The 23,459-nt window shown below is 45.4% G+C and overlaps 1 protein-coding gene across 7 annotated transcripts in view; it reads left to right on the top strand.

The window, feature by feature from the left end:
- The window catches only part of RGL1 (ral guanine nucleotide dissociation stimulator like 1), a 241,101-nt gene that overhangs the window by 213,522 nt on the left and 4,120 nt on the right, over positions 1–23,459 (top strand). For all 7 annotated transcript variants that reach the window (XM_029935212.1, XM_029935209.1, XM_029935215.1 and 4 more), the window contains 7 exons: positions 988–1,074; positions 2,887–2,919; positions 4,968–5,089; positions 7,599–7,688; positions 13,533–13,719; positions 17,519–17,773; positions 21,870–21,984. In XM_029935212.1, the coding sequence (XP_029791072.1) occupies positions 988–1,074; positions 2,887–2,919; positions 4,968–5,089; positions 7,599–7,688; positions 13,533–13,719; positions 17,519–17,773; positions 21,870–21,984 (889 nt within the window). The remainder of the gene's footprint in view (positions 1–987; positions 1,075–2,886; positions 2,920–4,967; positions 5,090–7,598; positions 7,689–13,532; positions 13,720–17,518; positions 17,774–21,869; positions 21,985–23,459) is intronic.

Below are 23,459 nucleotides of genomic sequence, written 5' to 3'. Positions count from 1 at the left end.
TCTGTGCACACTAAGGCACCAACACCTGCAGGCTCCTGTGAACTAAAATCCAGACTCGATTTGGATTTCACCACTTTTGCATTAGTATGCCCTTCCTGCCCTGGGAGCCAGGCCAGGGAGCCACGCCGCATTTAGCGGGCCTGTCTCCCCGGTCTCCTCTGCTCTGTGATAGTTTCTCGGTCATGACCTTGACAGTCCTAAAGAATACCATCTTGTTATCCTTAGAATGGCCCACAATCAGAGTGTGTCTGTGTTGTTTTCTAGTGAATACGCTGAGGTTACCGGTTTGAGGGAGGGACATCACAGAAGTAAAGTGCTGTTCTCATCGTGTATCAAGGAGTATGTGACATCTGGTGTCACTGGTGATGTTAACCTTCGCCACTTGGTTAAAGCATATTTTGCCAGATTTTCCACTTTTCAGTTATGTTTCCCTTTCCCACCTCTATTCTTCGGAAGGGAGCCACAAAGTCTAGGCCAAGGCGCCATTTTAACAGTGACGCTGCACCGTCTTGTGGCACACACTCTCCATCAGTGTACAGTGCCCCACTCTCACCGATGGCGAGCCCTTTCCACACCACCAGGAGTATCCACACACTCAGAGACACTGTGTCCCTTGAACAGCCTACACGTGATATGGGTCTTTCTGTGACCCCCCTCGAACATACTTGTAATGTCTCTTGGCTCTGAGGCTTGTTTTCATAACTTTGAAAGTTAGAGCTTAGGTGATAGATAGAATGCCTGTCCTTCTTAAAACTGTCATCCATGAAGGTTAACACTAATGGCCCCAAGTCAGGTCTTGAATGGACTTTAATGTTTCTCCAGATGTTGTCAAAGCTTACCGGCCTTTCGGAGGCTGCTGCTTCATCTAGGCATGGCCGCCTGCCAAATCTGGCCAGCAGCAGCCTCACTGGCTCCAGCGCGGAGGCCTCTGGACCCCTTCAACTTTTCAGTAACAACAAAGACCGTTTTGCTCTGCTTGCTCTTCAGGGGGTGATGCAGGGAACTGTGCCCTACCTGGGCACCTTCCTGACTGACCTGACCATGCTGGACACTGCTCTTCAGGACTACATTGAGGTGAGCCGTGGGCACCTGGTGGCCTGGATGCCCAACAGAGAAATTCCCTTAATCGGTGTCTGTCGTGGGCCCATTAAGGACACGGCACTGTGTTAGGCACCATGAGAAATACAAAGGAGAGTAAGTGGCGCACCGTTCAGTGGAAGAAGCAGGTGGTGACTGTGGCAACACTAAGATTTCAGACAAACGCGGTGAGAGAAGAGAGCAAGTCACCATCAGGTCCGTATGTGGGGGTGGTAGCAAGGCCTCATGAAGGAGTGGGTTTGAGAAAGATCTTATGTTGAGTAGGACTTTGTAGAGTGGGCCTGAAGGGTGATATGCCTTTATATTCCCCTTGGTGGGGTAGGGAGGCGGTCAGATGCTGGAGGCGCTCTTGTGCTCTCTCTCCTGCACGTGTGCACATGCTTGCTCTCTTTCTTTCTCTCAGTGGGAAGAGAAGTGAAATTTATCTACTTGTTAGGAGCTGTAATAAAATATTAAGTGGCAAGAAATTTGACCTTTGAAGTAAGATTTAAGGATGGCTTGTGTAGCTAAGTTTACCTCCCCTCCTGGTTATCACGTGGATGAGCCTGCTTTTACGCCATCAGAATTTAGCAGGCCGGCAGTTGTTTTGCACAAACCTACCATGGTGCTGTTGTGGGCATGTGCATTCATTTTGCATTTCCTGAACTCTATCTCTTCCTCTCCTCTCCCTCAGCTTATCTCAGGAAACACTCATTCGCATTGGGGAATTTTGGGGGAGTGACCAGTGACCTAAAAGTTAAATTCAGCCTGCTGAGAACAGAAGCTGTGGGATGAAGAATTGAAACTTAAGTTTTCGTGAGGCTGCGTAGAAGGGACTTCCCTTTTGATAAACCATTGGCAGTTTGGATTCCAGTATGAGTCAATGGCCATCTGTTTTTGTTGCTTTGGGTCAAGAAATAAAGTGCGATGGAACATTTACTCAAGCTTTTGCCCTACTGGCTCTACAAATATATTTGGATTCTGAATTGTAACTTTATCATTATTACTTTAGTTAGTTTCAGACCTTTTCTTTTTAATTCAGAGAGAGCGCGAGAGAGTGTGTGCACATATGTGAGCGGGGGAGAGGGACAGAGAGAGAGAGAGAGAGAGAATTTTAAGCACGCTCCATGCTCAGCATAAAATTGGACTTGGGACTCAATCCCATGACCGTGGGATCATGAGCCTAAATCAAGAGTCGGACGCTCAGTTGACTGAGCCACCCAGGTAGCCCTGGTTTCAGACATTTTTATAAGAAGGCTGCCTGCGTATCCTATCCCATTATGATTAAATGAATGTTTTTCTTTTTTATCCTTTTTTTCTTTTTTCTTTTTAAAATATAATTTATTGTCAAATTGGGTTATACACAACACCCAGTGCTCATCCCAATGAGTGCCCTCCTCAATGCCCGTCACCCGATTTCCCCCTCTCCCCTACCTGCCAATCAACCTTCAGTATTGTTCTCTGTACTTAAGAATATCTTATGGTTTGCCTCCCTTCCTCTCTCTTTGTAACTTTTCCCCCCGTTCCTTCCCCCATTATCTTCTGTTCAGTTTCTCAAGGTCCACAGATGAGTGAAAACATATGGGATCTGTCTTTCTCTGACTGACCTATTTCACTCAGTATAGTACCCTCTGCTTTTCTTGAAGCACATGCTGATTCTCTTCCTACATAGGAGCCAAAATTCTAGTGTCATTAATAATTGTGACTTTATCATCCCTGTGATATATTTTAATGAGACATAGGACAACATAGGTCTGTATTTCAAAGTAGCTTGGTTTGTCACTATTTTTTTAATTTAATTTCTTTCAGGGTGGGCTGATAAACTTTGAGAAAAGGAGAAGGGTAAGTAGAGGTCTTGGCTGCATTTCCATTTCACTTCATCTGGGCATTAAAAAAAAAAGAAGAGGAAACTTAAGCTTTGAATTAGCATCTATCAAGGATTCATCATATACCATTGTGCCTTGTACGTTCCTATGTATTACTCCCCCATCGTGCTGTGAAATAGGTTTTATCTTCCTCAGCTTGACCAAGGGTCTCCTGGTAGTGGAGCCAGGAAGGAGCCCTGCTCTGCTGCTCCAGGGCCTACATTTCTTTCCTTACTCCCTTGCCCCACCCATCTCATGTTTATAATTAGCTTGGGCAATAACAGGTTCATCCTGCGAAGGAGAAGGGGCTTCAGAAGAGTAAATGACATGAAAGAGTTAACAAAGTTGGTGAACTCTGGGTCTGAGAGAGAAAAAGAGAGGGTCTTCATTGTTACACGTGGATGGTTATTCTTTTCCTTTCCTGTCAACACGACAAGGGGGTGTTCAACGTCAACTTGAATGCTTCTAAGAAAGGCAGTACTTTAGAGTCCTCCTCAATGTTTTTCTCCATGTTGAGTAGATAAAATAGTGGATAGTTTTGCACTGCACTGAAAAAGGTAAAACAGGGCTTTGAAAATTTACTATGGTTTTCATGTCAAAATACTGTGTTTGAAGAGATACATAAATGATTCAAAGGAAAATGAGCAAAATAATGCCTTCATGCCCTCCTCCCCCACCACACTCCTTATTCTTTACTTATTCATGCATTCTTTCACATTCCACAAACATTGCTGGCATCCCTAATGTGAGTAGAACACTCTGATCAGTTTGGGGATTGCAGCAGAGAAAACCCAGATCTCCCTGCCCTCATAAAGTTCACAATCCAGGAGGAAAGTAGACAAATAAGGAGGTTATAGTGCAGCTGATAAGGGCTTGTGAGCAGAAGTAGAGGGTATCACAGGAATATGTAAGAGGGCCATCTATCCCCAACTTGTGGAGCCAGAGAAACTTCCAGGAGGAAATGACATTGAGTTAAAATGAAAACTTCAGGAGCCAACCAGGCTGAGCTCATCAGTAACAAGATATGCTAACACAGACAAATCTAAGTCCCCTGTCCCTGGCAGAGTAGAACATGATGGTAAGTGTTCCTTGAGGATGTCAAGACCAAGAGCTGAAGTCATTGGATGGGAAGTTGATGCCCACAGAATCTGCTCATTGTTGAATTTCCTCCATCATGTTCTGGACCAATAAAACAAATTTACTTCTTGGCCGCCAGAGTTATCCATCTTTGTCCTTGAACTTCAGAATAACCCTGGATGGTACTGTCTTTCCTTTTAAGACTATCATGTTAAACTTTTGGAAAATTTGAGTATAAAACCTAAAGTTAAAGCTTATACCCTTTGTTGACTTAAAAAAAAGTCTTTATTGAAACATCTAGAGAAGTATAAATAATTTTGGACATAATTATATACTCGCTTCTCTTGTGAGCTTTAAAAGATTTGGTGAAAGGATTTACTGGAGTAGTAAAAACCCAAGGATTCGGGAAATCCAAACATTCAAGTTTATGAGGCCCTAGACTGTTTAGATATTCAGCCCTACCAAAACTTATTTACTGAGGGGTAAAGGTTGAAGAAGATGGGGATGGGGAACTTAGGAGCCTCCGGACTTAAAGTCAATTTTTGGCTTTATCTTTTAGGACATAGTGATGGAAATGTAAAATATACTTTGGAACTACACAACTTTAAAAGATAACTTTTCTATCCCTAGAATGAAAACATGAAAGAGAAAAAGGAAGCCACTATGGCTTTAGGTAATAACCAGTTCCGGTTGCTCTGCTAGCTTGTTTTGTTCACATAAATTGCTTTTTCAAGGAGAAGGGAGGGTTGACAAGCATACAAAGGCTTCAGGGATTCAGAGTTGAGATTCACGGTTCTTTTGCTTCTAAGAAAGGCAGTACTTTAGAGTCCTCCTCAATGTTTTTCTCCATTGTTTATCTTAATGTGTGTTTTCTTGTTGGAAAGATGTACACACTATTTGGTTGGCCTTATTATTTACTTTTTTTTTTTGGTGTTCTGTCTGCTGTAGGAATTCGAAGTGATTGCCCAAATAAAACTCTTACAATCTGCCTGCAACAGCTATTGTATGACCCCAGACCCAAAGTTCATCCAGTGGTTCCAGAGACAGCAGCTCCTAACAGAGGAGGAAAGGTAGGTGCACATACTGCCTATCAGGGTGGAGTGCAGGTGTTGGCGAGAGGATACTACATCCATTTCCTCACTTGGCCATTTTTTCAGCAGCTGTTTATTGAGCAGCTACAGGATTCTAGATCCTTCATCTTCAAAGGGTAATGGTATAGCAGGAGAAGCTGAACTGATGGTGTCAGAAGATGTGCTTTCAGATTTTTGGTTCCACCATTTATTTATCTTTGTAACCTTGAGCAAGTCACTTTTTCTTCCTGATCTTCAGTATGCTCATCTATAGAATGTTTGTTTGTGAGGATTACATGAAATCCTATTTGGAAAATCATTGTTAAAGTGCAGTTCATCACCACCACCACCACCACCACCACCACCACCATCGCCATCATGTTTGTCATTTTTGTTCATTGGTACCAGCTTTCCAGGGAGCTTTCACCTGGGAAGGAGAGACAGACCCATGAAAAATTGAAATATGGTGGGTAACTAAAATGCCACGGGATCTGTGGGCAGGAACATTTCCTTCGGCCAATGATGAGGGGAGGTAGGGAAGATCATTGGAAAGGTGTAAACATTTGGGCTAGGCTGTGAAGGAAAAGGCAAGATTTCACCAGGAGAACTGGAGAAGAACATTCCATACAGAGGGAAGAAAAGGAGCCAGGGCTTGGAGGCCTGACATGGTTGGCATTGGGAAGAGCAATGAGAACTGTCTTGGCTGGCACACAGGGACAGTTTTCAAAATCATGGTTGACAAGCATGGAAAAATACGTTAACTCCAGAGCCTTGACTCTTGGCCCAGCAAGGGTATTAGCCTTTACCCTGTAGTCTAGCGGATTAGAGTCTGCAGGCCGTATCTGGCCCACCACAGGTTTTTACATTTTTAAATGGTTGGGGAAAAAAAAGAGAAGATTAGTAACATGGGACAGTTATTTGACATTCAAGTTTTAATATCCATAAATAAAGTTTTACTGGAATGCAGCCCATTTATTTACATCTTATTTATGGTTGCTTTCATGCTTTAAAGGCAGATAATTTAGTGGGAGAGAGAATATATAGCCTGCAAAGCCTAAAACACTTGCTCCCGGGCCCTTTACAGAGAAGACCTGCTGCCCCTGCTGCCCCTGCTGCCGACTGGGGGTGCCCTGGAAGATCACCATCAGGGAGGGCAAAACTGATCGCAAAATACGTGTTTTGCAAATGAGGAAATTGAGATTCAGAGAATAACTGAACTGGTCACTGATAGAGTTTGGACTTAAACTCCAGTCTTCCTGACTCTCCAACCTAGGCCCTCCAGGTGGTTGTGTAATGTTGGGCAAATCACGTACCTCTGTAGACCTCAGTTCCCTCATTCGGAAGATGGGTGGTTTCTGAGGTCCTGTGTAATCCCCGTTGCATTAAAACGAAACCTGTGATTCAGGACCCATTGGTTGGTGAAGATTTTTGTTTTTCTTTGTCATGTAGAAAATGAAGCAGGTACTGCCTCTCTCTACGTCCCTGCTCCGATGATCAGTTTGTATGAATTAACCTTCTCTCTACGTGTACGCCCTTCTCACATACATGCCGTGGCTGGGGGTCTAGATCAGAAAGTCTAGGCCCACAATATCGGCTATAACAATGAACTTTTTGTTAATTGTAATAATTGACTTTTTAGTGATTAGAAGAATCTTGCTAAGTATATCCTGTTTATTCTGCCCTATTTATAACCACTTGTAGAGCTTAAGTTAATATTTGGAAGATTCCTGTATCAGTGAATCCCTGTACATGAGCAAACACCTGGATACATCTTTAGATTTAAAAAAAAAAAGCGCACGTAATTAACAACTTACAGGCTACCATTCACCACACTGACCCTTCCTAACCTACCCAGAACCAAATACATCTACTAGTTAGAGCTACCAGCTTTCATAAAAGACATTTCAAGTCATATATAAATCCCTCTTGTGTGTATGGAAGTTATATCTGCCTGGCATATAAGTGTCTGAATTTGGAGCATTTTTAATTTAGGCTGTGTTGGCACTTAAAAATCATATTTAATGTATGTTTACCAGTAATATAACTGCCTCCGTCTGCTCATTAAAGATGAGTTTACAGAAGTCTCTTCTTTCATTTCTCTTAGACAAAAAATGGAGCACGTGCGCACACACACGAAGTAGTGAGGGAAGGTACCAGACACGAAGTAATTCTCCCCCTGGCTTCGTAGCCAGATGAGAATGGTCAGGAAACAGAGTGGAGTCAGCCTTTGATGCGGCCAAAGCGCCCAGGCCCTCTCTGAGGCATGCAGCACTAGACAGCTGCGGTCCATAGGCCAGGGGAGGGGTGAGGGGAGGGGGCACACATATAAATTTTAAAATCTTGGCCGTTTAGACCGTGCCCTCTGACACTGGTGGTGGAACAGCATGGCATGTACCCTTATCTGAATGGTCAGAGACCTCCTCTAAAACAAAATCGGCAGATCGCGTGCATTTCAGTCTCTTCTTCAGTTCTCAAGCTCTGCCCTCACGAGCTGCCTTCTCTTCCCCAGCTACGCTCTGTCCTGTGAGATTGAAGCAGCTGCTGACGCCAGTGCCACCTCGCCCAAGCCTCGGAAGAGCATGGTGAAGAGGCTCAGCCTGTGAGTGCCACCCGCAGGTCCCAGAGGATCCCCTCAGAGAAGGGACGGGAAGGGTGTTCAGTACTGTAGCCCTGAGCCGGCGCAGAAGTGAGGAGCAGCTCCCTCCCTTGTTAATCTTTCTGTCATGATCCCTACAGTTTCTAAATCAATTCCTTCTTTTTCACTGTTCTCTGGTATGGACCACCGTCACGTCCTGCCTGGGCACCTCCCACAACATCCTTACTGGCTTCTGGCCCCCACAGTTTACTCTCCACCAAATAGTCTGGTATGAAAACATACACCAGATTATGCCACTTCCGTGCTTATCTGAATTTGCACCCAGACTCCTTATCGTGGCTTCGGAGGACTCTCATGGTCCTCCCCCAACCTTCTTGACTACCTTCCTCTCATCCAACCTTCCCCCTTCGCTGAGACCCAGCCACGCCCATCTTCTAGCCATCCGCCAAGCACACCAGACACGTTCTTGCTTCAGGGCCTTTGCACCAGATGTCCCTCTGGCCTGGCATGTGTGTTCTCTGTGGCTGACTCCAGAGATGGGCAGCAGTGCTCACTCCAGAGAGAGAGCCCTCTCTGGTGCCACCACCTGCCCCCATCACTCTTAGTCACACTGGCTGCTTCCCATGGTGGAACGTAAGCAGCCAGAGAGCAGGACCCTTGTCCGTCATACTCATGCAAGACACACTCCAGAGCCAACTTCATGACACCGGTCTTCCTTTAAGTAAAATCAAGACCCTTCAGGGTCTGCATGTCATCCCAGCCCCGCCCGTCCCTTACCTGTCTGTCCTCATCCTCCCCTGCTCATTCTGCTCTGCTTTCCAGCCTCCCACACCTCCCCGAACATGCTAGACACACCGTTTCTTCTGCTTAGAACACTGTTCCCCAAAGAGCCAAGTGACTCACTCCTCACTCCCTTCAGATGTTTGCTGAGACATCACCTGCTCAGCCTTCCACCAACCACCTTATTTCATACTATGCCTGTCTATGGCACCCTCTCTCACCTTCACCTGCTTTGAATTTCTCCATTGCCTTTACCTCCATGTGACATACTGTATGCTGTATGTGTCTGTTAATTATCTCGAATGCAAACTCCATGAAGGCAGGCACGTATGTCTCCTTTCTTTTCATTGCTCTATCCCCAGAACCTAGAATGGTGCCTGACACATAGTAGATGATTAATAAATATTTATTGAATGAATACATTGAGCCATGGGCCAACACTACTTTAAGAACAATACATGTGTTTTTCATCCAATCCACAAAATAACCTAAGTGGTAGGTCCTAATGTTATACCAACTTTATAAACCAGGAAAGTAAGGCACAGACAGGGTAAATAGTGTGTTAGTTAGTGGAAGATCTGGATTCAAACTCAAAATTTGGCCGTAGAACCAAGATGCCTTTTTACCATACTGCCTATGGTAAAAATACTTTCTGAAAGAAGTGAGGAAGGGAAGATGGAGCAGGAGGTAAAAAGCGGAGGAGGAAGATGAGGGAGGGTAGGAAGACGAGAAAGAGGGAAAGGTTGCAGAGGGTGGGAGGAAAGAATGAGAGATTGTTACTTAACTAGACCCTGTGCATTGATGGCAGCCATTTTTACAGAAGAGCCAGAGAGGATCAGGTCTGTGTCGCCGAGTTGATCTCTCAGGTGTTAGACTCCGAGATACATCAGGCTAATGGATCAAATGAAGGCTAAAGAGGGATTGTCATTTGATTAATAAATTGTCTCTTCCCTTTGAAGACCTGTACCTAGATCTGATCTCTGGGACGGTCAGCAGTGGCCGGGGACAAGCAAGAACAGTGATTAGGGAATATTGGCCAGTTTTTTCTTTTGTGGCAGGGTGGCTTGGGAGCCCTGCTGACCCGGCAGAGCCCAGCTTCCCACCACTTATCTGTTGTGTGAACGTCTGTGTCGTCATTTGTGAGACCAGAATAGTCGTGTTCATCGCACTGGGTTGTTTCACAGCTGGCGGGGTTGTAACGCTCCTCAAACACTGCCTCACTCTCAGAGGGTGCCTAGAAAGCTACCGTTGTTTTTTTTCATGAAACAACTCTCTGTTACTGTCCTTATTTATTTATTTTTTTTTGGTCAGGATTCTGACTGTTTCTGTGGGTGTTTGCTACTTCCCAGCACTGTCTATCCACCTACTCACTGAGTCCCAGTGAGACACAGAGGCAAGGATGGCACGTGAACTTGGATCTTGCCATATTTCCAATTAACATGTGAAGGTCCTTACTGGGTGTGTAGGGGTGATCTCCTACTAAGGAAGCTGCTCAGGCTTCCACCTGATATCAGGTGACAGCTGATGATTTTGTTGGGATTGTGATTTTATAGAAAGCATGTTGAAGGTAATCTTGATATCTTGCCAAACCTCTGCCCAGAGGCCTCCCCTGGCTCTCCTGAATGCTAGATTTCTGAGCTCACGGATTGGCCCTACAGAGTTTCCATAGCATCCTGCCATCTTGTCATGGCTGCAGTTCTAGAGGAGAATGTACTCTCTTTTGAGGTAACCCAAGGGCCTGACCGCGCCTTGTTAGTTGGTAAGATGGACACCTACACAGGGAATCAGAGTCCCCAAGAAGTGGGTCCAGGAGTGCCAGGCATCTTGATAGTCTTATGCAACAGAAATCATTGGAAATTTCTGGACCTGCTATGGTAGGCAGAGGTCTGCATAGGTACATCTAGTCCTTTTATTTATTTTTTAATGTTGGAAGTTTATTTATTTTGAGACAGAGAACGAGCAGAGGAAAGGTGGGGGGAGGGGCAGGGGGATAAAAGATTCAAAGTGGGCTCCTTGCAGACAGCAGAGAGCCCGGCACAGGGCTCGAACTCATGAACCGTCAGATCATGACCTGAGCTGAAGTCAGACACTTAACTAACTGAGCCACCTAGGCACCCCTGGTGGTCCTAAGTGCTACTACTGCCTTTGCCTCCTTGCTGCTTCTTCCCTGTCCTCAGGCAGTAGCCACTGTAGATGCATTTTGATATAACCGCTTCCCACTACCCCTCTCCAACCCAGCCATCCATATTTATTGTGCTGGGTGCTCTAGCACCCCTGGTCCTCTCTTTGCACTGAGTCTGACACATGCATAAACCTTGCAAAGAGATTTACACGAGGCAGGACTGTCAGGATGCAGTGCCGTGCATAAAGTGTGGTAGGCACTGAGTACACTCTTTCATTGGTGAAATCTTGCCAAGATGCTTGAGTTTAAACCTTTGATATCTGCGTTTGAACATTTATTATGAATAAAACAGGCCACATTGTCACCCTTCGTATTTCTTGTGCACATAAGGATGATTGTATGCCACCGATTTCCAAAATATTTCATGATCTTAGAATTTTTTAAAATGTGGAAAATGTACCTTTTGCTTTCCCCATATTTAATGATCCATTTTCTAAAGAGGTTGGAAAGAATTTTGAAGCCATAAGGGAAGGCGTGCTTGGTCTGAAGGTCAGAGATGCCTTGTATTGAGCTAGAATTAACCTTTACAAAGCAGAAATTACCTCATGGAATTGTACAAATGGAAGAACCTTTAGTCTTTGAACTATCTCATTCTAAGTTAGATTCTCAAATGACGGGCTGCCAACCACTAGTTCACAGCCTTCAGTGTCTACCTCGTAATTCACGGAGGTGTGTGACAGTGGCATTGTTTTTTCTCCTGTGAATGGTGGTCAGAGTTGAGGGCTTTCCCCTAGAGCCCCAGTAAGACTTGGAGGTCCCAGAAAGGAAGTGACATGGAAAGTGGGACAAGAGGTGGCGGGGTGGAGATGAGGCAGAGCAAAGATATGCTTCAGGTCTTAAAATTTGAGCTTATAATTCCTGAAATATTTAATGAAAAATCAAGTAGTTCTACTCTTGTTATTTTGTCCAGTCCGTGATTATTGGCTTGGCTGCATTTGCTAGTTTCTTTACATGCCTTTCCTTCATGCATCTTATCCTCCCTCCTTTGGCTCCTCTTCACATTGTCTGTTAATGCCAACCCTCTCCGTCTTTGTCTGAGAATGACTTTATTTTGTGCTCACTCTCAGAATTCTTTTAGCTGGGTATGGAATTCAAAGATGAGCATTATTATTACTCAGCACTTTGAAGACATTATTCCATGTCTTCTGACTTCTGTTTGCTTTTGAGATGTCTGCTACCTATTTAATTACCATTCCTTTGTATTATGCACCCCCCACCGTTGCTTTCAAGAACTTGTTTTGTCTTTGATATATCATTAGACAGTTTAAGTGAGGATTGAGTCTTATTTATCCTACTCAAGAAGTGGTTCCTGGATCTAAAGATTCAGGCAGTTCATTAATTCTGGAATCTTCTCACCTACCATCTCCTCTGGTAAGCTCACTCTTCCATTCTCTTTATTGTCTTCTCTTGGAACTCTTCTTACACACATCAGCATCTCTAATTCCAGTCTCCATCCCTTTTGTATTTTCCATGTCTTTTTATTTTGGTGCTGATTTCTGAAGATTTTCTTCAAATCTGTCATCTTGTTCACAGTGCTTCTCTTAAACAGTCATTTAATCCTTCCACCGAGTTTTTACTTTAATCACTAACTTTTCTAGTCCAGAAGTGAGTTGTTTTCCAGATGCCTTCCTGTTCTTTTGTCAGGATGTCTTGTTCTTCTTTCCTGTTTTCAATCTTTTCTTCTTATGTCTTCAATACTTTAAACATATTTATTTTATAGCCTGACCCATGATAGACATTCAAACATTTATCAAATGAATGAATAAATTATTAGTTCTCTCTGTCAGTTCTTCTATCTGAGGGTCTCAAGAGTCTAATGTTTGTGGACTCCTTTTGGGTGGAATTATTTCCTTGAATGTTTTTGTAATTTTGTATTATGAGCTTGTCTTTATCAGAAAATCCTCCTGAAGGTGTATTCCTCCAGAAAGAGTTCTTAATTCTAGTTTGCACAGAAGTATAGGTAGCAAAGTATAGCATAGTAGCAAATCTGAGTAAGGTGCTGGCCAAGGTCACACATGATTTCAGGGGAGACATTTTTCTTTCCCCCAAGGTCAGGCCAAGACAGATCAGCTTCCTTGTTGTCTTCTTGTGCCAGTAGGAAGAGATTCTTGTAGCCCATCTTTTTACTAAGGATATAGCTCCTTGAGGGTCTTGGTTCTATAAGAGATTTCAACTCCCCACCTTACATAAACAGAGGCCTTCATTTTTGGGTCTTTATATGTGCTAAAACCCATGTTCCTAGCTCCCTAAGATTGGTACCTACCGCTGCCCACCCAGACCAGCTGCAGGATTAGCTCACATGATTCTGGTTTTCAGTTCCCTTTTCATTTATGGCCTGTAGGGATTTTCCTTACTGTGTTGCAAGCTCAACTTTAAAAAGAGTTTTTAATGTTCCTTATCCGGATGTTTTATAGTGAAGTGGTTTAGCTCGTTGTAGTTCACCAGATTGTTGGAAACAGAAGTTGTCCTCCTTGGTTTCTTGTCCAAAGCAGTGTCAGCTTCTTCTTTGGCCGCATTCATAGTTCGTTTTATGATGGAAAGTAACAGGGATGTGGTGTGGGATTTTGATCTGCCACTGTGATCTATTCCATGTTAAAAAATGAAGAACTATTCAGTTTTCATTTCTAACTATTCTTTAGAAAGATCTGAGATTAATATGGCCTCTCGTTCAGCTAAGCAATTTGTGTGTTCTTTGAGGTTGGAAATAACCTGTTCAGATGAGATGTATACTATGATCTATACTTCCTACTTTATAGGAAATGTTTTTCAATAATGCCAGGGCACGCAAGACTAACAAAACAATTAAGGGGTTAATTACCACAAAACATTTGCTAAATCATGCATTCCAGTTTGTAAACAGATGCCTGGCATTATGTGCTTTGCAGATTGTTTCTGGGGTCAGACATTATTACCAGTAGCACTCCCACCAAAGAGCAGCCCAAGTCCACTGCCAGTGGGAGCTCTGGCGAAAGCATGGACTCTGTCAGCGTGTCGTCCTGCGAGTCAAACCACTCAGAGGCCGAGGAGGGCTCCATCACTCCCATGGACACACCTGATGAGCCTCAAAAAAAGGTATACGCTTATTCCCTTCCCATAAGTCCTAATATAAACACCTGACATAGTTTAATGTTTGCAAACGAGAATGTCTGTTTTCAAGTTTATCACTGTACAGTATGTTGAAATTCATGTTTATATGAACTGTAAAGTAGAGTTCAATCTAGGGACCCATTCCTCATAGAAACTGGTCCAAAAACAATGAGCATGTTGGTTTAGTCATCTGGCCTTTGAAACATTGTCCTGGGTCCAAAGGTGACCGAAGGATTGTGGCCTGTCACATGAGGTATACTTTATTTAGGAATCATAGGATTTTCTTAGAAGGAGCACAAAGTCAAGAGATAGAGATGTGTCAGCCTCTTGGTGTCATGCCTTGTCTTCGCCATGCTTTTGCATTACTCAGAACTCAGTGACTTGAAACAACAGCCACTTAGTCTCTGTCACGCATCTGCTGATTGGTTGATGTGCACAGGCGTGGCCTTGGCCATGGGTTTGATCCAGGTCTGCTCCTTTCATTCTTCTTGGAGTAATGAGGCTATCTAGGGCATATTGTTAGTAGGCGAAGACACGTGAGCAGGAGAGCAAGCCCAACCCCATAGGTGTGTATCAAGCCTTTACTTTCCTCGTCATACCAACATTTTATTGCCCAAAGAAAATCATGTGGCAACATCTCTCATAAGTAAGTGAGGCAGGGGACTCCTTCTAATGGGAGGAACTGTGGAGTCACAGGGAAAGGACATGGATACAGAGGGGCATAAGGAATTGGTAGCACGTATACAATCTGCCGTGTCCCAGAGAAGAGACAGCCATGAGAGGTGATAAAAGAATTCCCATAGGGAGTGTCCATTTTCCATGGCTTCATAAAGAAATAAAACAACAAGATGTGTCTTACTCTTCTGTACACATCTGCTTTAATCTGTTGGTGAAGAAGCTTGAATCAGAAACATCACCTGTGATGTGACTGGAATTTGCACTATTTGAGGGAGATTTTTGGCCAGCCAGACTTGCTGTGTAAGTGACTGTTAGCCCCTTAGCTTATGCGTAGGCCAGGGCGGTAGAGTGGTAAGAATTCCTCCCTTTTGTTTGTTGCTGCCATTCTGTAAGGGGTCGGTGTGCAGTTTCACACTGTGTTATGAACAACAGCAGCAGCAGAGGAGCCCTCCAGTGACCTCCGCACAGTGCAGCCCGTCCAGGCCTCACCCTCAGGGTGGGTACGTCTGAGATGTCTCAGGTGCTGCCCCAGCTGGGTCTCTGGCCCTTCTGCGTGGGCGTCCAGAGGCACATCCTCCAAATGTTGAAGGAAAAGCTCTGCAAACACCTTGGAGTCTGTTCTCTGAGGCATTATTTTCGAAACCAGAGATGTAATCATTCTCCGTGACTTGACATACAGCATTGAATTTGTCAAAACCTGGAGTGAGGTATCATTCTTCACCTTTAGGCAGGTTCTTATTCTCTGTGGCCCCCTTTTCCGATGGTGGACATCCCACAAAAGTGACAGTAGAGGTAGATCACACATGTCTTTGTGGGATTTCTCTCTGTCCAGGAAGGGGATGGAATCCCCTTCATGCCTGTGGGTGCATCGGACGTGTGTGAAGGTCCAAATCATCCTTTTAAAACTACACAGTAGTATCATTTGTACCCCCTTTGTGCATCCTTCTTGACTCCTCCTTTATCACACGGGGGCTTCAGTTTCTTTCACAAGTCAGGAATTTTTATTCTTCAGATGAACCTTCCTCAGAGGCATGAATTTCTGTAGGTTTAAAGCTGAATCATTGACTTGGACGCACACACACGCTGGGCTGCAGTATCCTTAAATGTCACCTAGAAAGGCTTTGGTGCCACTGCTCCCTGCATAACGGGACCTGGATGACTTCCGCAGCCTCTCCCTGCCCTGGATCCTGAGCCTCCAGATGTCCGGCCCATGCCTTTCCCTGCGGTGCTCCACGAGGCTGCTCTGTGCAGTGACGTGTACCAGTGTTCCTTTATCTTCATCCCCCTGATCATGGTTTCTAAACATTTGTTTTCCCACTTGCTCCTCATAGCAGATTCTAAGAACTAGGGACTTCATCAGGTGGTCCGTTTACAGCTGCTGTACCTTAGGCATCTTCCAGGCTTTATCATAATCATAAATGTCATAAAATGATGGAAAATCTAACAGAGGAAAGGGGATTATATAGAGGAAAAGGGAAGTGAAAAAAATTGAACTGGACAGCGGGCCCTCTTGGCTACTGTGTGTGGTGCACCTTCAAGCAGAGTGAGGTGATTCAAATTATGCACCATCAGTTTGCTCTCACACTGAGTCACCAAGTGGGTTCACTTGGGAAAATAGACAAGACATGTTCCTAAGCCATATTATGGTAGAGTCACAGTTAGACTTCTACATATCAGCTGGCTCTAATTAAACTAATCATATAGTAGAATTTAATGTAAAGTTATGCTATAGGAAGAAGAAATCCTTAGGAAATAAAATAGAATAAACTCCACTTTACCTGGAAGCTAGATGATCAGGATGCTAAAATTCTGTACTCTTTTTCCTTGGAAAAGTAGACAAGTATGAAAGACATAAGTAGGTTCCTTATTTTTTATATGACTTCTGAAACATTTGTTAGGATTAATGTGGTATAATTTAGCGTAAGTCATTCTGAGAAATTACTTGTAATTTTCTACAATAAGAATTGATATTTAAAATGATTGAATTTAGTGTTGTTTTTTTTTTTAACACAACCTAATGCATTTTTGGCATCCTATTTCTTTGGTAATTAGTCTTGCATAGTTTATGGTAACTATGTAGTTAACCAGAAAAGCACATTAACTACGGCACCTCATTCCTTAATTCTCTTTGATATACAACGTGAAAATGTATACAGTTGGTTCTAGAAACAAATGTAGAAAGTGATGGAGCTTCTCATAGGCTGTGTTCCCTTTGGGCAAGTCCCTCGATTTCTCTGAATCTTTTTCCCCTTATCTTTATAATGCTCTGCATTTGTTCACAAGATAGTTGTTCAGAGCATATGAGATAAGATCTATATACGAAAGCTTGTCACAGACATCACAGTGCTAAATATCACCAACGTGGTGGTATACTATGTTCATTTACCACGTTCTCATCAATGAGACTGGGCCTTGGCTACGTGCTTGCTGTGTGAACCTGGCCTTGGGAGTCAGGAAACTGGGGAGCATGTCATGCTGGGGCTGCCAGCAGTTTTGTCTCCGGCCTCCAATTCCTCAGCAACAGAAAGCGATTGGGGCCCAGTGATGTCCAGGGCCCTGATGTTCCATGCAGAGCTGTAGAATCTGTGGCCCTTATCTTAGAAACTTCTAAAAGTATAGACCTTTCTCTCCTGCTACAAAATCCGTGATGTGGCGCCAGGAAAGAAAACTTGGTGGTGGGCATGTTAATCAGCGTTCCTACACACGGCAGTGAGACTGGAAAAACAGTTGGGAAGTAAGGCTTCCCTCCAGCCCTTGTAAAGCTTCTGCCTTCCTCCCGGAGTCTGTTTCCCTCTAGTTTCTGGTATTTGCTGCCATCTGCTGGTCACTTCCTTAAGTGCAGCTGCAAACTGGGGAGTTTTGAGAACTGCCTTGCTTCCATCCTCACCTGGAAATAGAGTGACCAGGGCAAGTACTGAGTCGCTGACAGGCATCTGCTAACAGGGTACTTACCCCAGTGACAAGACGTGTGTGTACTGTGTGCTGTTGTGGAGGAAGTAACTGAAGTTCATTCATCTCAGCATCTACTTCTGCTTTGAAAATTGTGAAGCATGCCCTTGGCCAAGGTTCTAATCTGTTTCCTTCTGGGGTGTGTTTACTCTTGCAGCTCTCTGAGTCTTCCTCATCATGTTCTTCTATCCATTCCATGGACACAACTTCCTCAGGGATGTCGTCCTTAATAAACCCCCTCTCCTCCCCTCCGTCCTGCAACAACAACCCCAAAATCCACAAGCGCTCCGTCTCCGTGACCTCCATTACCTCGACAGTGCTGCCTCCCGTGTACAACCAGCAGAGCGAGGACACCTGCATCATCCGCATCAGTGTCGAGGACAACAACGGCAACATGTACAAGAGCATCATGGTAAGGCGCCCAGGCTGCACCCCGGGTGTGCGCGGTACCGGCGTGTACGTAGTATGAACGTGAGCCAGAGCCTCCCTGGGCATACACGGCAATACATTTATATAAGCATCTACATAGCAGCGGTGGCCATAAGATACAATTTTTACGTCTTACAAACTGCTAAACCTTACCCTGATCAGTGTCGCTTTTTTCACAACTGTCCGTTTGGACGACTATATAATGTGTCCCAGGGAAGGTTCTGCTCCTGCGTCTTCCTAGGAAGTCTTCCCGTGGAACTGCATGTCTGGATTTATACCGAACTCCCATGCATTCTTGGCAGTGTCCTCCATGCTGGCCAGTCTTTCTCCTTTCTCCTTTGGAATCAGACTTAGTGAGGTGAATGATCAAACTGGAAATACAGTTTGAGTCCACAAGCAACTATATTTTATAAGTTAAAAGAGACAGATATTTCTGAGCTTCTTGTAAAAAACTGTGTTTCTGACACTCTCAAAAATGTCTTGAATCAATGGCAGGCTTTTTGGAACACATACAGGCCTCTCCTGGCAGTAACCTTAGGCGTGTAATTCCAGGAAGAGACTCCTTCGTTTATAGGACACTTCGTATACTGAGGAGCAGGCTCTCAGGGACCCGTCTTCTCCCATCTTTATCACCTGCCTCCGGGGAGGGCACACAGAGTGCTCACGAGCTCACCTCTGAATGTGACCTACGCGCTGTCTTCTGACATTCCGAAGAAGAACTTTCCTAAAGCAGTCATCGAATCACCAAAAGATTCTCGAACGTTGGATGTGTAGTTGTCGCTGGGCCAGGCTTTGTGGGCGGGGAGAAGAATGTGGCGCTTCCGTCTTTGAGGGCCTTGCAATCTAAAGGGCGCTCAGGAACTCAACCTGTACCCGATTCTCTAATGGAGGTCAGACCAGACTGAAAAGGGCCTCCCGCCCTCATGTGGGAGTTTGTGTCCAAGCGGCAGTGGCGTCTCACTGAAGGCTTTTAAGTAGCAATCAGATTTGTTCACTGGAAGAGTAGTCGCCACTGTGGAGACGCTGCTCTGGTCGGGAGAGATGGGAGGCGAGGAAGCGGGTTAGGAAGCTGCTGTCGTTTTCCAGGAGGAGGTGAGGAGGGCTTGAGAGACGGTCGTGGCTGGAGACTACATGGACTTTTGATTTTTATGAGGTAGAATTGTAGAACCCGTTGGTTTAGTCATCAGCTTTGGGTTACTGTTGTAGGGGATGAGGAAGAGGAAAAACTAAAGGCTGTCCAGGCAGCGTGGTGGTTGGTGGTCCTATCAAGTGAGGTGCGAACTACTGGAGGCGGAGGGTTTGGGGGGGCACTTACCCTGAAGGGGCCAGTAGCTGACACACTCTGGAAGATGGGCAGAGCCCGGGGCTGGTGCCAGGCTGGTCCTGGGAGTCGTCCAGCCCACGGGGTGGCAGGGGCGCGCAGGGAGTGAGGGCAGGAGACCAGGCTCAGGCGGGAGGGGGAGCGCGGAAGAACCACCGAGAAACCACACCAGCGGTGGTGGTGGTGTTTCCGGTGTGCCTTCTCCACACGGCTTCTCTCACACGTGCTGACAGAGAAGTACGTCCCACCTCGTAACTCAGCAGTGTCTCTGAAGTAAAAACTGAGAGGTGACACATGCGGCCCCGTGGATGGGTCTCTAGAACACCACGTTGCTCTACAAAACCAGACACAAAAGATTCCATGCTGCAGGAGTCTGTTCTTTCAAAGATAGTCCAAACGAACCTGTAGCGTTAGAAGCTAACCTCAGGGAAGAAGCAGAGGGAATTCTTCGCATGCTCTACTTAAGGCACGAGAAGGTCACGTGCTGGTGTCATTCGGTATCGTTCCATTTAGTACACCAGCCACATGTGGCAGTTGAGCATTTAAAATGGGAATAGTCCAAATGGAGATGTACCGAGAACATAAAATATATATACCAGATGTTGAAGACTTAGTAGAGAAGAAAGGATTTCTCAATAATTTTGGTCTGGATTATATACTGAAATCATACTCTGGATGGAAGGGATTAAATAGAATATGTTGTTAAAATTAATTTCCCTTTTGGGAAAACCGTTTAATATGGCTACTAGGTATTTAAGATTAGAAACGGGGCTGGCGTTGTGTGTATCTGCCGGACAGGGCCGGCCGGTTCAGGACGTCAGCGGGAGGCTGTGCGCTTGCGCCGACTGGGACCCCGCCCCACTCAGTACATCGGGTGGGACAGGGGGACGAGCACTCGGGGAAAGCCCTCGGCTGTATCCCATCCTCATCTGGACACACCTGGGGGAGTTTAAGGTCAAGAAAATAAGGATAGCCTGGCTCTCGCCTCAGGTAGGTTTAAAGTGGACAACTTAGCCTGACGTTAATCACCTTAGCCCCCCATCCGTCCCCCAGAGGGATCCTCTCTCTTTCGCTTTCTGCTTCTGGTTCCATTTGAGCCAGCTGTGGGAGTATTTTCCTTAGACTATCAAAACACATATTTCCTCTTTTAGAATTTTGTGTGCATCATTTCTCCCTTGTAAAGGAATATGCCGGATGTTTTGGTAATAGACAAATGAACAGGGTCTTTGTCGCTTACAAGGACCCCATTGTAATGCCTGCTGTTTATTGAATCACAAACACCAGCTGCTGCTCCAGACCAGAGGGAGACATCTAGGTCCTTCGGGCTCTGTGACAGCTTCTTGGAGAAAATCAGTTGTCTTTTCTTTTTTTTTTTTTTTTAAGTTTTTTTGTTTTATTTATTTATTTATCTATTTACTTACCTACTATTTCTCCTCTTACCTCCTGGTGAGAACAGCTTTTATTTTTAAGTAACAGTAATTTGTGGGGTTTTGTGTGTGTGCACACATGTATTCTTTCTGTTGCAAAGAAATCACTCACGGGATGTTACAAAAGTCAGCCCGCTTTTTCTGTCGCTCTGAGCACCCTGCCAATAGTTGGCTGAAATACAGAGATAAAGGGGAGACCGTCAGAACTGGAGGTGAGGGGAAACTTTACTTGCACTTTAAAAATGCTAGATTTATTATTTTCAAACACCTAGGAGCTGACTTTTATTGAAGCCTAATTTACATCAATTACATACACAGATCTTAAGTGTTCAGTTCTTTGGGTTATTTGATAACTACCTGTATTTGTGTAACTATTGCCCCCAAATCTAGATAAAGAACATTTTTCATCCCCTCAAATCCCTGTGCCCCTTCCAGTCAGTTTCCCCCTTGCCCTTAGTGAAGGTTCAGGTTCGTCATTGTTAGTTTTCTAAAGCCATAGATTAGGTTTGCCTGTTTTTCAAAGAATTGACTCCTGTTCCATGTAATCTTTCATGTTTAGTTTTTTGGGAGGTTTTTTGTTTTTTGTTTTTTTTTGCGCAACACGATGCTTTTGAGATTCATCCACGTTGTTGCATGTGTCAGATCTGAGTTTACAGCTGCTGAGTTGTGCTCTCTCAGGAATGTACTGTAATCTGTCTGTTTCCCCTGTTCTCTGCCGTCACGGGGATTCGGGTTTGTTCCAGTTTGAGGCCATTATGGATGAATCTGCTGTGAACATCTGTGTGGAAGCCCTTTTGCAAACATAGGTTTTCATTTCTCTTGAGGTTGCCGGGTCTTGGGGGTCTCTTGTGCTCTTTGAACCGGTCCTTGTGCAGAATTGCAGTCACTTGTCGCCCCCAGGTTGTGGCCTGGCGCCATGACAGCAGCTCAGTGGGTACAGATGATTTTAGCCCAGGACCAAAAATGCCACGCGCTTTCCGCGGCCCCCTCCTCCTCCACCTTGCCCGACACTGGACGCCCAGCCGGTGTGGAGGAGCCCGGCAAGGGGCCTGCTCTAGTTTGCTGTGGGGCGCACTTGCCTGGGGGAGGGGGGCGCCGTGAGAGTGCGCTGTGGTCTCACCGCGGGGCGCTGTGGGGTCAGTGGCCCACCATCATTCAGCCAGGAGGGTGGAGCCAGGACTAGAACCCAGGAGCTCTGGCTCCTGGTCCCGTTCTCGGCCCACCAGCCGCCACTCCCAGGAAGACACATGGCAGCGAGAATGAGAGGCTCAAGAGAACTCTGTCAGGCAGCAGGAAGCCAAATACTCAGAAGCCCGTCGTTGTCTTTTCAGCTGACGAGCCAGGATAAGACCCCCGCCGTGATCCAGAGGGCGATGCTGAAGCACAACCTGGGCTCAGACCCCGCTGAGGAGTACGAGCTGGTGCAGGTCATCTCGGAGGACAAAGGTGGGCACACGTCGCGTCTCATGGCAGGTTGCCCGGTGTGAGAAGTCAGAGACCGAACACCGGGGAAACAAGCAGGGGTGTGTAATGATGCGGGAGTGGTGTGTGAGGACCTGCCGTGCCCTCACTCGTCGCCTGAAGCGTCTCAAGCTGCCCCCACAGCAGCCCTGTTGGCCTCCTGCCCGTTCACTGTAAACATTTTTTTTAAGTTTATTTATTTATTTTGAGAGAGAGACAGAGCAAAAGGGGGAGGGGCAGAGAGAGGAAGAGAAAGAATCCTAATCAGGCTCCACGCTGTTCGTCCTGAGCCTCCCAGGCGCTGCTGCCGTCTCTATAAGCTTCCTGCAAGCATTCTCCTTGGAAGGGGCCTCCCCCGTGTCAGAAGGGGAGGGGAGGTGGGGCCTTGTGGGTCTTTGCAGATAGTCACACACCTCGTTTATCCAGTAATATGTGTCTCAGTTGTATGTGAACCTGAAATGTAGCCGTCCCTGTAGTAATTTCTCACTGTTTCAGTTCATCATGCGTGAGAGGCTTAGAGGTTTATCTTTCAGTTTCTCTTTTATTTTTTTATTAAAAAATTTGTTTGATGCTTTTATTTAGAGGGAGAGACACAGAGAGCAAGCAGGGGAGGGGCAGAGAGAGAGAGAGGGAGACACAGAGTCCAAAGTGGGCTCCAGGCTCTGAGCTGTCCGCACAGAGGCTGATTCAGAGCTCGAACTCATGAATCGCCTGGTTATGACCTGAGCCGGTATTGGAGCTGAGCCACCCAGGCGCCCCTCTTTCCGTTAATCTTTATTCGTGATCAATGTTCCAGTCGCAGAAGCTTCTAACTTCAGAATCTGAAGGCTCGTTATGTCACACTTAACTGAGGCAAAGAACTGATAATCTGGGAAATACGTGAGTATGTCTAGGAGCCCATTGTTGGCAGAAATTCCTTTTAGGAAAACTGAGGGCAAATACTTTCCCTGAATGTATCTATTTGCCAGTTTGACTTGGGGTTGTATTCGTTGAGAGGAGGAGACAAGCCGGTAGGCAAGTCCTCTCTACCCTGTCACATCATAGAAACTCAGTCAAAAGAAGTCTCTTTCCAGGTGCAGTTGTTGACTGAAACTAACCCTATTTACTGGCAGACCCAATACTAACCAGGTCACATATCTTTTTTTTTTAATGTTTATTTTTGAGAGAGAGAGAGACAGAGCATGACTGGGGTAGGGGGAGGGAGAGAGGGAGACACAGAATCTGAAGTAGGCTCGAGGCTCTGAGCTGTCAGCACAGAGCCCGATGTGGGACTTAAACTCAAGAACCATGAGATCATGATCTGAGCTGAAGTCAGAGCTCAACCTACTGAGCCACCCAGGTACCCCCAGTTCACATCTTAATGCTTGTTTCCCAACTATAGCAAAAAGAAGAATTATAAAAGTTGGGGATATGGGAAGGGACCCCCTGTTCGTACTCCATTTGGCCAACACATCCTCCAG

The sequence above is a fragment of the Suricata suricatta genome, chromosome 3 (assembly GCF_006229205.1).
Source record: "Suricata suricatta isolate VVHF042 chromosome 3, meerkat_22Aug2017_6uvM2_HiC, whole genome shotgun sequence".
NCBI classification, from domain to species: domain Eukaryota; kingdom Metazoa; phylum Chordata; class Mammalia; order Carnivora; family Herpestidae; genus Suricata; species Suricata suricatta.
Note: the sequence above shows the minus strand (reverse complement) of the source record. Positions and strands in the feature narration are given on the sequence as shown.